The 12,154-nt window shown below is 58.1% G+C and overlaps 3 protein-coding genes across 5 annotated transcripts in view; 1 reads left to right on the forward strand and 2 right to left on the reverse strand.

Annotated features, from left to right (window-relative positions):
* The window catches only part of TIMM8A (translocase of inner mitochondrial membrane 8A), a 2,416-nt gene extending 2,249 nt beyond the window's left edge, over positions 1-167 (reverse strand). Inside the window, exon 1 of the mRNA XM_026848754.1 lies at positions 160-167. Within this exon, the coding sequence (XP_026704555.1) occupies positions 160-167 (8 nt within the window). The remainder of the gene's footprint in view (positions 1-159) is intronic.
* On the reverse strand, positions 7-12,106 carry BTK (Bruton tyrosine kinase). Of its 3 annotated transcripts, none has more exons than XM_026848341.1 (19): positions 10,808-12,106; positions 8,323-8,505; positions 8,050-8,148; positions 7,728-7,796; positions 7,085-7,166; positions 5,411-5,539; positions 5,237-5,304; positions 4,520-4,701; positions 4,136-4,198; positions 3,842-3,896; positions 3,432-3,514; positions 3,194-3,321; positions 2,969-3,043; positions 2,442-2,613; positions 1,954-2,170; positions 1,237-1,301; positions 650-768; positions 365-522; positions 7-246 (listed from the first exon to the last, which is right to left on the reverse strand). In XM_026848341.1, exons 2-19 carry the CDS (start codon positions 8,461-8,463, stop codon positions 175-177), a joined length of 1,977 nt encoding a protein of 658 aa, XP_026704142.1. In that variant the 5' UTR covers positions 8,464-8,505; positions 10,808-12,106; the 3' UTR covers positions 7-174. The 3 variants fall into 3 exon arrangements, with proteins under 3 accessions (XP_026704142.1, XP_026704143.1, XP_026704141.1); XM_026848342.1 differs by having other exon boundaries at positions 7-243; positions 8,323-9,596; positions 9,985-12,106; XM_026848340.1 differs by having other exon boundaries at positions 8,323-9,596; positions 9,985-12,106.
* LOC113480136 (60S ribosomal protein L36a) overlaps positions 11,838-12,154 on the forward strand; it is a 2,747-nt gene continuing 2,430 nt past the window's right edge. Inside the window, exon 1 of the mRNA XM_026848755.1 lies at positions 11,838-11,888. Coding sequence (XP_026704556.1) covers positions 11,838-11,888 — 51 coding nt within the window. The remainder of the gene's footprint in view (positions 11,889-12,154) is intronic.

Genomic DNA, 12,154 nt, shown 5'->3' on the forward strand with positions numbered 1-12,154 from the left:
CCTTCAGCGCCTGCTCGCCCGAGGGTGGCTGGTGCCGTGTCCGTGACAGCGGTGCCGAGGTACCGTCCGGTGCGCGGGTCCGTCCCGGCGGGCGGTGAGGCGGCAGCGGCTCAGCAGTCCCAGCCCCCAGCACCAGGCGGGGGGGTCAGCAGGCCGGGCCGGCCCATCCCGCAGTCAGGGCTCCTCGTCGGTCATGTCCCGGATGCTGCCCAGCAGCGCCGTGAAGGTGGGGCGCTCCTCCGCCTTCTGCCGTGAGAGAGGGGGGACCCTGCTGCGGCCTGCCAGCCACCCCTGAGGGGCCGCAGAGCCGTGTCAGCCCCCCCAGGGCAGCTGGGAGCCATCATCGAGGGTGAGAGCAACTTACCTCGTGCCAGCAGCTGTACATGATGGCGTAGACCCGCTCGGAGGCCTGCTGTGGCCGGTAGAGCCGCAGGCCTTGGATGACGTGCTCTGTTGTCTCGCTGTTGTTAAACCTCTCGTAAGGCATCTTTCCCAGAGAGTAAACTTCCCACATCAGAACGCCTGTTAGAGGAAATGGCAAGGACAGGTCATGGCCAGGGAGCATCTGTGCCTGATGGTGGTTTGCAGAGATCGCAGTGGTTGTGGCACCCTCTTCCCAACATCCAAGTCATTAATGCCACGCTCTTACCAAAAGCCCAGACATCAGACTTGCTGCTGAACTTGCTGTACAGAAGCACTTCAGGGGGTGACCACCGCACTGGAAACTTTGACCCCATGGAGCTTGTATACTCGTCATCTAGAACATACCTGCAGCAGATAAATGAATCATGGGCCTGTCTCGGATTTCACATTTCACTCCTCCATGCAACCCATCAAGCCCAAAAGGAACCAACAGCTCTCAGACTGACCAGAGGTTGCACTCCACGTGGGTTTCAACAGACAAAAATGTCCCTTTGCAAACAAGTGTATGGTAGTCAAAAGGGATAGGGTGACACACAGGAGCATAGCAAAAAGGGGATGCAAGAGAAAGCTGCAGCCAGGATACTAGAGGTGGGGAAAGAAGCAAAGAGCGGGGGAAAAGGGACAAAGAGAAGTAAGAAAGGGATGGTGGAAAGTGGAGGGGCAGAAGGTTCAGCCAGATAGATAAAGCAGAAAGACAGGAGAGGACAAAGGAAAAACAGAGCAAGAGGATGGTGGGGAGAAAGACTAAAGCATAGAAGAGACTGGAGGAGATGGGGGATTGAGACAGGAAGGTGACACAGATATATACCAGACCTGGAAAGGCCAAAATCTGATACTTTCACAATTCCTTGGTCATTCACCAAACAGTTGCGAGCAGCCTGTTGATGGAGAGATGGAGGCAGTCACTCCTACCTGCTCCTGCCTCTCCCATCACCCTGTACCACCAGGAACTTCACCTCCCCCACACCCACTTAACACTCCCTCACGTCTCCTACAGGTTCACCTGGACTGGGGCAAGCTACAAAGTCCTCAGCAAAGCTAGCAAGAGAGACCTCCAGGCACCCTGTTTATCTATGGAGGAGAGACTTCCCTGGCCAGACTGCCTGAACAAAGCACCACCAGAAGGAGATCAGGTATGACACCTAGCAGGACTGCAAGCTGGCAATGCCAGCGCAAGGCCTGACAAACTGCAGGCTCAGCTTTTCATGGGGGTCAGGAGGTCCCTTTTCATGTCTGAGCCTGTGATTCTGCCTGTGCTGCCTAACGCAAACTCTGCCCTAGCCACAAATGTCTTTCCCATCCCCTGTAAAACTACCTAGTCCTGTCCTTTCTGCAATCTCTGCTAAGTCACTGCAGAGCAGTGACTTCAGCGCATTCCACCCATGCTCGGGTGGGCAGTGAAGCTTAGAGGGAAGTTCTCCAGAAAAGGCTGCAGAATTGCCACTCATGTTGATGAATATGCTAGACCCTGCCTAGGACATGCTGTGACTGTCGCTGAGCTGGAGATGTGTCCTTCAGCCACAGCCCTACCAGGTCTCTGTGCAGGAACTGCTTGGATTCCAGGTACTCCATAGCTTCACAGACGTCCTTGCACATCTCCAGCAATTCAGCGGGCTGGAACCGCCGCCGAGTTTCCCGCAGGAAGTTCAGGAGGCAGCCGTTGGCCATGTACTCAGTGATGATGAAGATGGGACGCTGCTTGGTGCAGACCCCATAGAGCTGCACCAGCTTCTCATGAGACAGGTTCCTGTGTTGGGCATAAGAAGGGCAATTCTGAGCATCTAGAAGGCCAAGCAGCAAAAGAAGCATCTGTGAAGAAAGAGAGTTTGTGAAGGGAAGGTGCTCCTTGCCCAGCTGACGGTGGAAAAGCTCACTGGGGAATGAACACAAAGACAGTAATTTCTTGGATGCATTTTACAGAGTGTGAAGCTGCCTGGTACTGTCCCTCCACACCATAGCAGTGCAGCCGTTCTGGCAAGGCACATCCAGCACTGACCTGCAGGCTGCTCACCACTTACATCATGACTTTGGCTTCGTTGATAAACTCATCCTCTGACATGGAACCCTCCCTGATCATCTTGATAGCAACGTTGTACTGGCCTCTCCATTTCCCGTACTTCACCACACCAAATTGCCCTGTCCCCAGTTCCTTCAGGAAGGTCAGATCCTTGGGGTCAATCTCCCACGACCCTAGGACAGAGAGTGCAAGTGTAACATGGGTGCAGGTGACCTCCCTGCAGGCTGCTCCCAGTCATCTCATCTAGCGAGCCCAAGAAGAGCTCATGAGCATGTGCTGCCTGAAAAACCATCCCCAAAAATCCAGGGAATCCAAGAGCTGTTCCCCCAGAGGGTGGGGAGCAAAGTAGCTTGTGGCGTCTCTTGGTCAGTACTGTCACCAGAGGACCAGTGAGTGCTGGAAAGTGATTCCTGGGAAGGCTGCGAGCCCTGCTGCCATGGACTGTGAGGACCCCACCCCTGGAAGGTTACTGCTGGTAGAGACAGGTCCTTAAACCAGGGAACTGTGAGGTAGCCCAGACCAGCTTACCATAGCCAAGGCCAGCTGTGGATGGAGCACTTTTCTGGTGTTGAGACACGGGGTACTTCAGTCTGGATATGAGCCCTGAAACGCAAAAAGGTAGATTGCCATGCCACGCTTACAGGTCACATTCCAGCAGGGAACACAAGCTTCCTGCCTTCAGTGCAGGAAGGTGAGGATACTGTCATATCAGTAAAAACACTGCTGGCCTCACTCCACCTCCCAGACACTAACCAGCAGAGTTGTGCTGATGGTATGTGATGAGCTCCGGGATGGTGTTGAACAGGTGCTTTTCTGCCAGGTAATACTGATTCTGGGGGGTGCAGCATACAACATAATGGCGGATCGTGCCTTGAGGGTCTCTGTAGAGACATTATGTGGGGTCAGCAGCATGGGAAGGGCAGGCAGAGAGCGAGGGGTGCCTGGAGGGGCCCTCTGAGGTAGGAACAAGCTGTTCTTAAGACCCACTTACACAGAGGACTTGGCATAGACGGAGACAGTGTATTTCCCTGTCTTGCTGGTAGAGTCTCGGACAATGAAGCCCCCTTCCTTACCCTAAAACAGAAAGAGGAGAGGGGCTGGTGTGGTTGTGGGGAGGCATGACTGTAACAGACAAGACTTAAAGTGAGTGAAGGTCACAGTATGGCCAGAGAGGGTGCAATAAGTTAGAGGAATCCTACTTCCAGTCCCTGCCTGGGGGACCACCTCCTGAGTGCCAGTCAGGAGGAGGTCACGCTGGGGTAGAGATGGTTCCTGGGGCTGCTGGGGCAACACTTCCCTCCCAGAACAAGCCAGAGTTGGTCCCATGCTGCACACAATGTGACAGCAGCACTCAGAGGGATGGTGCATAGAAAGGACCCAGCCTTGGGAGTCAACACTTACCTCCTGTTTCAACAGTTGCTCTGCTTGGCTCCGAGTTATATTCTTTGAGTACCACCTGGAACAGGGACACAATTATGAGGGAGATCACCGCAGCCACCCCTGCCCCCAGCCTGGTCTGACCCTGGCCCAGCCAGGACAGGCGGTGCAGGGCAGGGATGGCTGTCAGGGGGCTGTGTAGGAGGGAGAGCCACCCAGCCAGGCTGGGCTCACAGGCTGCGTAGGTTAACAGAACTGAATGTAAAAAGTCTCCAACTAAGTGCAACATGCCACGTCCCTGCGCCTTCTCTTACTCACTCAAAGATCTCCAGGGAATTGCTGGTTTCAGTGACATAGTTGCTGGGGATGTATCCTTCCTTCCTGCAGGAGAAAAGGGGATGGTCACACACTGATGGAGGAAGCCAAGGGGAAAGCAGGTTCCTGCCCCAGGAGGCTGAGTAGAAACGGGCTCAAAAACCTTGGAGCAAACCCATCGGGGTTCACGCTTGGGGAAGGCTGATACCACAGTCTGCTTCAGTCTCCCTCACCCTTCTCATGTGGCACCCCAGGCAGTAGCCCACAGACAGGCAGCCTGTCCGAATACCCCGTGACGCTGAAGGGGTGTGTTTGCCCACCAGTGCCTTGGCACCCAGAGAGGGCACCGTCGGCGGGGCGGGTGCTGCAGGCAGTGGGAGTTCTTACCCGTTCTTGTCACGGGCTTTCCACCAGGGCAGGTGGGTTTCCTCCAGGATGAAGTACTCCTCACCCTTCTGCAGTTGCAGGTCCTGCGCGTTCATTGGCAGGTAGTTGTAGAGGGCCACTACCTTCTTCATGTCGCCTGTGGTGCTGGTGGCCGGCTCAGGAGGCAGGGGCTTCATCACCATCTTCCCCAGAGCGAGGGAGAGCACAGGACATGGTGAGGCTGGCAGACACACTTTTCCCCAGGCCAGACCCTCCCCAGGCCTGGCAGGGCAGTGGGCTCAGGCCAGGTCAGCACAGTGTTCATCTCAGCTCCCACATGTATTTCCACCAGACCAATCACCGCCCCCAGTGCTTTTTATTGCAACATTTCCTCCTTGGAGATCAGTCCTCACAAAAGGTTTCTTTCTCTCAAACTTTTGGCTTAACCCGTGGCTCCTCTACCCTACTATCAGACCTTCTCTATCCTCCCAGCTCCCCCTGGGGAACCTCAGGGGTGAGATCATTTGACTTTTCTCCAGGCTTTTGCGCTCCATCCTCTGGTTCAAGCTCCTGCTCCCTTAGGGCACCATCTTCACAGCCCTCTCCAGAGCAGAGCTCCGGGCTGTACATCTCAGAGAAATGCCCTGTCAGTCACTGAACATGTTGTGTTGGCTTTCCCCAGGTAGACCTTTCCTTAAACACCCTGGAGCAAACCCACAAGCTGATGCTGGCCCCTACCTGGTCCTCTTCAGGAGTGGGGGGAAGAGGTTTCTTTGTCTTGCGATGTGACCGCCCAACTTTTAAACCTTCAGAACACAAAAGGGACTAAGGTGAAAAGAGATCCCTGGCGTCATTCTGCAGTAGTCCCCTGGGGCTGGGGACGGGGCAAGGAGAGGGTGCCCGGTGTCTTACTGCCATTCCTGCTCTCCAGGATCTGGCAGCCCATGGCATTCTTGGCTGTCTGGGAGCAGCACAGGTACTGGCCATCAATCCAGAAGCAGGGGTGATACTTCTGTACCAGGTCACTGTTGTACCGGATCACTGTGGCAGAGGAGGGGAGATGCACGTGACCCAGGGGTGTGGCCCCAGCCCACTGTGGAATGGTCTCTGCTCCCTGAATGCAGATGATCAGCCCCATTGAACCGTTTCATCCTCTGCTGTGCTACCGATACACGGGGCCAGATGTGGCCCTGCTGCTTAGGTTTCCCTCAGCTCTCAGCTCATCACTCGTGTTTCGGTGCTGCAGCTACGCAAACCCTGTGCCACAAAACCCCTAGCTCAGGGAGGGCTAGGGATGTCCCCTCAGATTTGATCAAAGCTCTTCAGCTCCACAAAGGGACACAAGCATGCTTGGAAGGCCAAATCCTGCTGTGATTGCCCCTCCTGCCAGCCGAAAATTCAGCATCCCCTGGGCTGCTGACAGTTTGCAGTTCTTTTGATCCCTTTTTATCAGAAGTGGGGTGGAAGGCCAGTGCTGTGCCTGGTGTGTCCATGGAGAGAGCAGGGCACTGCCACGACCCCCTGCCTGCTCAGAGACTTCCCTTGCTGGGAGACCACTTCCTTGCTGGGCAGGCACTGACAAGCTTCCTCATACTTCTCCCCAGGCTGGACGGACAACTGGATGTGCCTGAACACCATGGCAGCAGAGTGCTGGGCACAGCAGCTCTGCTGGGTGCAGAGAGCCCCCTCTCTTGTGGAGCAGGATGAGGGCATCCCAGCAGCAAGAGGCCAGCATTTTCTCTCCCCTTTTTCCCTGCGGATTTTACACTGGCTTCAGCTGCCGCAGCAACCCCCCTCCCATAGCAGGGAAGTGGGGAGGAGGCTGGCTGCTTGTCAGGGCAGAGCAGCAGAGTTCTCGTGAAATAACCGACTTCCCCGTTATCAGCCTGCTCTACTTCCGCCTCACTCAGGCAAACTTCCCTGTGTCAATTTGAACAGCTAATCTCACCCGCACCCGCACCAAGCCACAGAAAGATACACATGCACCAAGAGACACAGGCAGCTCCAGCAGATTTTGGCCGACTGCAGGCACCGGACCCCCCTGCACAGTGCTGCTGCAACACGCTCCCAGCTCGAGGCAGCAGCACCCATGCAGCTGAGTCTGAGCCCGGCAGCACTGAGAGAGGCTTGGGGTGGGTTAGGAGAGACACTCCCTAGGTTCCAGCAAGCTTTTTGTCGGCCTTTCCTAAAGCACTGGCAGCCCTGCCCTTGCCTTGCATGCCATGTGTGCTATTTCCTCTTGCCCTCTGTAACTTTGAGCCTGCTTGAGCCAGCTTGGAGCAGGCTTGTGAGAGTGCAAGAAGCCTCATCTGAGGTGGCTGCAGTGCTGCAGAAGTCAGAGGGTGACAGAGACCTCCCCAAGGCAGGCGCAGCTGGTGTCAGCTCAGGATGCATGTGGGGGCAAGGCCTTACGAGTGTGCTCCTCAGGGGAGAAGTTTCTGATCAGCACTCGCTCTTCCATAAACATGAGATAATATAACCACGAGATAGCGAGTCCCCAGAAACTCAGTGCTGTGGGTTGTGCCACACACACAGCTCATTGCTTGTGTTTGCTTTCCGAGGGAGCCACAGAGCCCCTAAACTCACCGCTCTTCAGCTGATGGATCCAGCGTTTGCGCAACTCCTCCGTCGGGGAGAAGACGTAGAGGGGCCCTTCATCGTATACCACCTGCAGGACCACATGCCTCAGCGACCCAGCTGGGGGTCTCCCGGGGAGGACAGGGAGGAGTAGAGGGTTGTGGCCACCCCGAGCAGCCAGCACAGAGCACAAGCTGTTGCCAGTGTGTGCCAGCCCTGCAGTGCTCGCGGGACCGTGACGGAGAGTTTATAAATAAGCCCCCTCCCCGGAGACTTTCCACTTCCTTCTGTGACTTTCAGTGCACGGGGGAGGGGGGGGGGGCTGTGCTGGATAACAACAGGGGCAGGCAGCTGGGCTGCGGTCTGAGTGGGCAGCTGGCAGACAGTGTCCCTCCAGCATCAGCCAAGGGATGAGACAGAGCTCAGAAGCAGGTTTTCATCTAAGCATACCCCTTAAATAGAGCTGCCCAATTCCCTGGGGCTGGCAGAGGCTCACCTGCCAGCCTCACACAGCACAGACAGCAGCAGGGCGTCCCCAAACAGCTGAATGACACCTGGCACTGGGGAAGCGATGCTGTGTTTGGCCCCAGGTCCCTCTGGGGTCCTCCCCCCAGCACCCTGAAGCTGCAAAGGGGTTGCAGTGAGGACTCACCTGGAAGGGGTAGGGGAACCGTTCGATGATAGAGATCTGCTCCATGTTGTTGTAATCGTCTCCTTTCCTCTGGAAGAGAGAGGCAGAGATGGACGCTGGCATCCTGCTGCTCAGCTGCTGGCATCTCCCCTGGCACCCACAGCCTTTAGTGTCCCCCTGCTCCCCCCGCCCTGCCTGCCCTGGTATGGTATGGGCTGCGGGTGCAGAGCCCCCCAGGGCAGCAGAGCTGTCCCCCATTCCCACCACCCCAGGGCAGGGGAGCCCCCTGCTTCCCCAATGGGGGGCAGGGGGACACAAGTGGGGACCCTGGGACCTTCCTCACCGGGACCTGCCGCTCGGGGGGAGGGTTGTTTTCAGGCACCACTGTCTCCACACAGGTGATCTTCTCGATGTCCACTGAGCCCTTCTTACTGCCCCGGCGCTGCAAGAGACAGGGTCAGTTCAAATGATCGCCAAGGGAGGAGACCTGGGGAGACTCAAGCCAACCACCGTCCCCGTCCAACCACCCCTTGGGCTGGGTCCTGGCAAGGGGCAACTAGTGACCCGTGGGCACAGCCATGGCACAGCCCTTTTGGCCCTGGGGCTGCCAACTCACCCCCCGCTCAAAGTCATACTCGTAGTAGGACAGCTTGCTCTCCGTCAACAGGAACAGGCGCTTCTTGAAGTTGAGGGGAGATGTTTTCTTCTTCTGCTGTGAGCGCTTCAAGAAGATGCTCTCCAGGATGACACTGGCCATGTCAGCCCCTCTGGCCTCCTCCACGCTGTGCTCGGCAGGTTGCTGTGAGCAGGACAACACCAACACAGCACTTGTTCAGCTGAAAACTTGCCCACCACTGGACCTTGCTCAGGTGCACTCTCCCCCCTGCCCGAGGGGCAGCCAGAGGGTGCAGGAACCCCCACGGCAGGGGCGGGGAAATCAGCTGCAGAGGTGTGTGAGCAGGTCAGTGTGGGGTATTTGCAATGCAACCTCTCCCTCTCCTGTCCCCTCTCTGACACCAGGCTGCAGACCAAGCCACCACCCAGGTGGATTTGGCTCCCACCAGGTGCTGGATGGGCCCCCTCGGGTGTGCAGATGGACAGACAGACGGCTGGAGAGGGAGGGAGCCGGGGAGGCTGTGAGAAGTGTAGCCCTGGGGAGGAGCACAGAGCCCAAGCAGAAACACCCAGCAGGTTCCCTCCTCCCCTCCAACATCGTGTGTGTCTGTCTGTGTGGGCTGTTTCCTCCTGCCACACCGCAGGCGCTTTGTGCTGGGGACGTGCTGACTTGGCAGTGTGCGAGGGATGGCCGCGGGAGGCCAGTCCCTAATAAGTGGTGGGTAGGTCCTGGCCCCGAATAGCCGCAGAGCCGTGCTGCCTAGAGCACGGCATAGCCCTAAAACCTTCTGTCCCCCTGCGTCCATGGAGCCTGCAGGAGTGCAGGGATGATGCTCAACCCCTTTTCCTCCCCTGCGATCAGCCCTCGCTGGGCTCAGGCTTGAAGGGCTGTCTCCAGCCAGGACCCAGCGGGTAGCCCAGCCTTCCTCAGTGGAGCTCTCCTCCCGGGCCTCTCCAGGGGCGGTCTGGACAGGAAAGGGCTCAGATGAGAGCCCCACGTCCCACTGCTGCCCTGCCTTCGGGGGGCCGGCAATCCACCCTGGCCCGTCTGCCTCTTGGAGCAGCCCATCCATCTCTCCCTCTGCCGCTCCATGCTGCCCCAGGGCCCTGTGACACCCAGACGGTCCCAGCATCCCCAAGGGCTGTGCAGCTGGCGCTATGGGCTTCTCCTCATCCCAGGGCTGGAACAACCACCTGCCCCAGCCTGGACCTAACAGGGAGCTGATGGTGTGGTGGCACTGCTGAACTGAGATCCCCTGGAGCACTCCTCCATGCCTTGTGATACAGGGGGGTGTGAGGGGATATGGAGGGGTTTGGGGGTGATTTGGAGGATATGGGGAAGTTTTGGAGTGATTTGGGGCATATGGGGGGTTTGGGGGTGATGTGGAGGGATATGGGAGGATTGGGGTAATATTGAGGTAAAAGTGGTATTTTTGAATGATGTGGGGAGGTTTTGAGGTGATTTTGGGGATATAGAGGAGGTTTTGGGGGTATAGTGGTTTTGGGGGTGATATGGGGGGATTTGGGGAGGTTTTGGGGGTGATTTGGTGGGATACGGATGGTTTGGGGGTAATATGGGTGATATGGGGTATATGGGAGGATATGGGGGGGATGGGTTGATATGGGGTCTAATTTAAGGGAATATGGGCTCCCCTGGAGCCACACCTACATGCCCTGCTCCTCCTTCACCTCCACCTTGTTCCCTTTTTTCTCCTGCAAACACAGCTTTGGAGACCAACCTGGGAGAAGCTGTTTCCCTCCCCTGCTGCCCACAGCCCTGCAGAGAAGGCTTAGAGGTGGGTCAGAGCGGGAGACACAGGTTGGCTCACTTGTGAGAGGGACTGGGTGGGCACCAAAGAAGCTGGTCCCACCTGCTGTGCCTCTCTGCAGGGCATGCCAGCCCGGGGGCAGGAGCAGGGGCATCCCCCCACCCCCTTGCAAAGCCCAGACTCTTCCAGCACAGATCCTGCTGCGGCAGCCCTGCCCCTGCCACTCCGCAGCAGCTAGAGCCAGAGAGGCTGGACACAAGCAGGGCTTCCCACTCCCAGGGTCCCCTCTTCCTGCCCCTTGTGGCCCTCATGGCTCAGGCCTTTCCAGCTTGTTTGACTGGTTTAATAATAAAATTTAAAAAAAAAAGGCAAGAAATTAATCATTAAAGTCTTTTAGGAAAAACAGCAGCCTCTGCTGGCTGATCCAGGCCTGGGGAGGAGGCAACTGGGGTCCCTGCTGGGGACAGGGCAGGTGGCTGGAGTGGCCACTGACCCCAAATTGCTGGTGGGGTGGTGGGTGAGCCCAGAGTGACCCCAGAATCCCCCTGTAGCCCCATGCCTCAGTTTCCCAAGCTGTATAATGTGGCTGCTGGTCCTGTGTCCCAGGAGCAGGAGGGCTCCCATTGTGTGTCCCCCCCCTGCCAGACACGGGAGCTGAGCAGTGGCCCTGGGCTCCAGCCCATCCTGACTGCAGTGCCAGGTCCCCAGAAGCTTTACCTTGAATCGCAGCAGCTGGGTCACTGCCACCAGTGCTGGGCAGATGGGACACGTCTTCACTGTGTCCTCTGGGATGGTGCCGCCAGAGAGGAAAGGATGATGAGCATCTCAGAGGGCTATTCTGCCCCAGCATAGCACAGCCACCCGGTCCCCAGCACAGCCTCCCTGTCCCCAGCATGGCATAGCCTCCCTCTCCCTGGCACTGCCACCAGCCTTCATCCGTCCCAGTCTGTCCTTTGGGGTGGTGGGTGCCCCACGGGACTCACCTCCACAGCCAGCCATCGCTGCCCCACTGTGACAGCAGAGCTGGCGAGTGGGTGGAAGCATGTCCTGTGTGTGTCCCCTCAGCTAATGTGACTTCCTGCCACTGTCACACCTCAGCCGAGTGTGCTCTGACACCACCACCAGGCCCAGCACACACCATTAGCCCTCTTCCACCAGATGCTGTACCCCACCATAGTCCTGGGGCTCCCTGGCCCCTGCCCCTGGTGTCCTGCTAAGGAGCCGAGCCTGTCCGCCACCGCTGGCTAACGGGGGCTGGCATGCTCAGGGCAAGTGGGAAGGACGACAGGGTGTCTGGGGATGATAAACTCCCCAGCCCCTGTGTTTCAGGTGCAGCCTGGAGGGTGACAAAAATGAAGGGTGGGAGGCACAGAGGAGACAATCTCCCACATGGGAGAGACTCAGGAACAATGAGAGAGCTGCCCCACAGCAGCACCCACTGCAAAAAGCACAAGCAAGGAACGGTCAAAGGCACGGTCAGCACCCTGACACCCTGGTCATCCCTGGGGTCCCTGGCACCCACATACCACCCTGATCCCGTGCTCCCATGCAGCCCCAGAGTCCCTGGCACCCCTACACCACCCCACCGCCCTGCTCTGCTGCACCCCCATGGCACTGCGGCCCCACAGCAGGTGTCTCACCACCAGTCAGATGTGACCTGCTCAGAGCTGGGCAGGCTGCAGGACAAGGCCGAGACTTTCCCAGCTCGGCTCACGCGCAGCTTGGCAGCATGTGGCCTGCACCCGGGATGGCTTTCCCGCCCCCAGCAGGCACCACGGGCCCCAGCACCACCGTGGAGGTGAGCAGAGGTGTGAGGCCACAAGCAGGTGCCACATGGAGGCTCCGGCCTCCCACTGCCATGGCTGCCCCGCAGCGACATTTACAGGGCCGTGCTGGCACCTGGAGCACCGCCACCCTCGTGTTCCCCGCTGTGGCTCTCCCCGCAGCACATGGTGCTGGGACACGGCTCCCCTGGGCCCTCCATGCCCCTGCGCACTCACCAAACCCCCTCACCGCCGCTCCACACCCGCTCCGAGCGGCCCAGCCTGGCGGGTCCGGGGTGGC

This window comes from Athene cunicularia (genome assembly GCF_003259725.1).
Source record: "Athene cunicularia isolate RWA chromosome 4 unlocalized genomic scaffold, athCun1 chr4_part3, whole genome shotgun sequence".
NCBI classification, from domain to species: domain Eukaryota; kingdom Metazoa; phylum Chordata; class Aves; order Strigiformes; family Strigidae; genus Athene; species Athene cunicularia.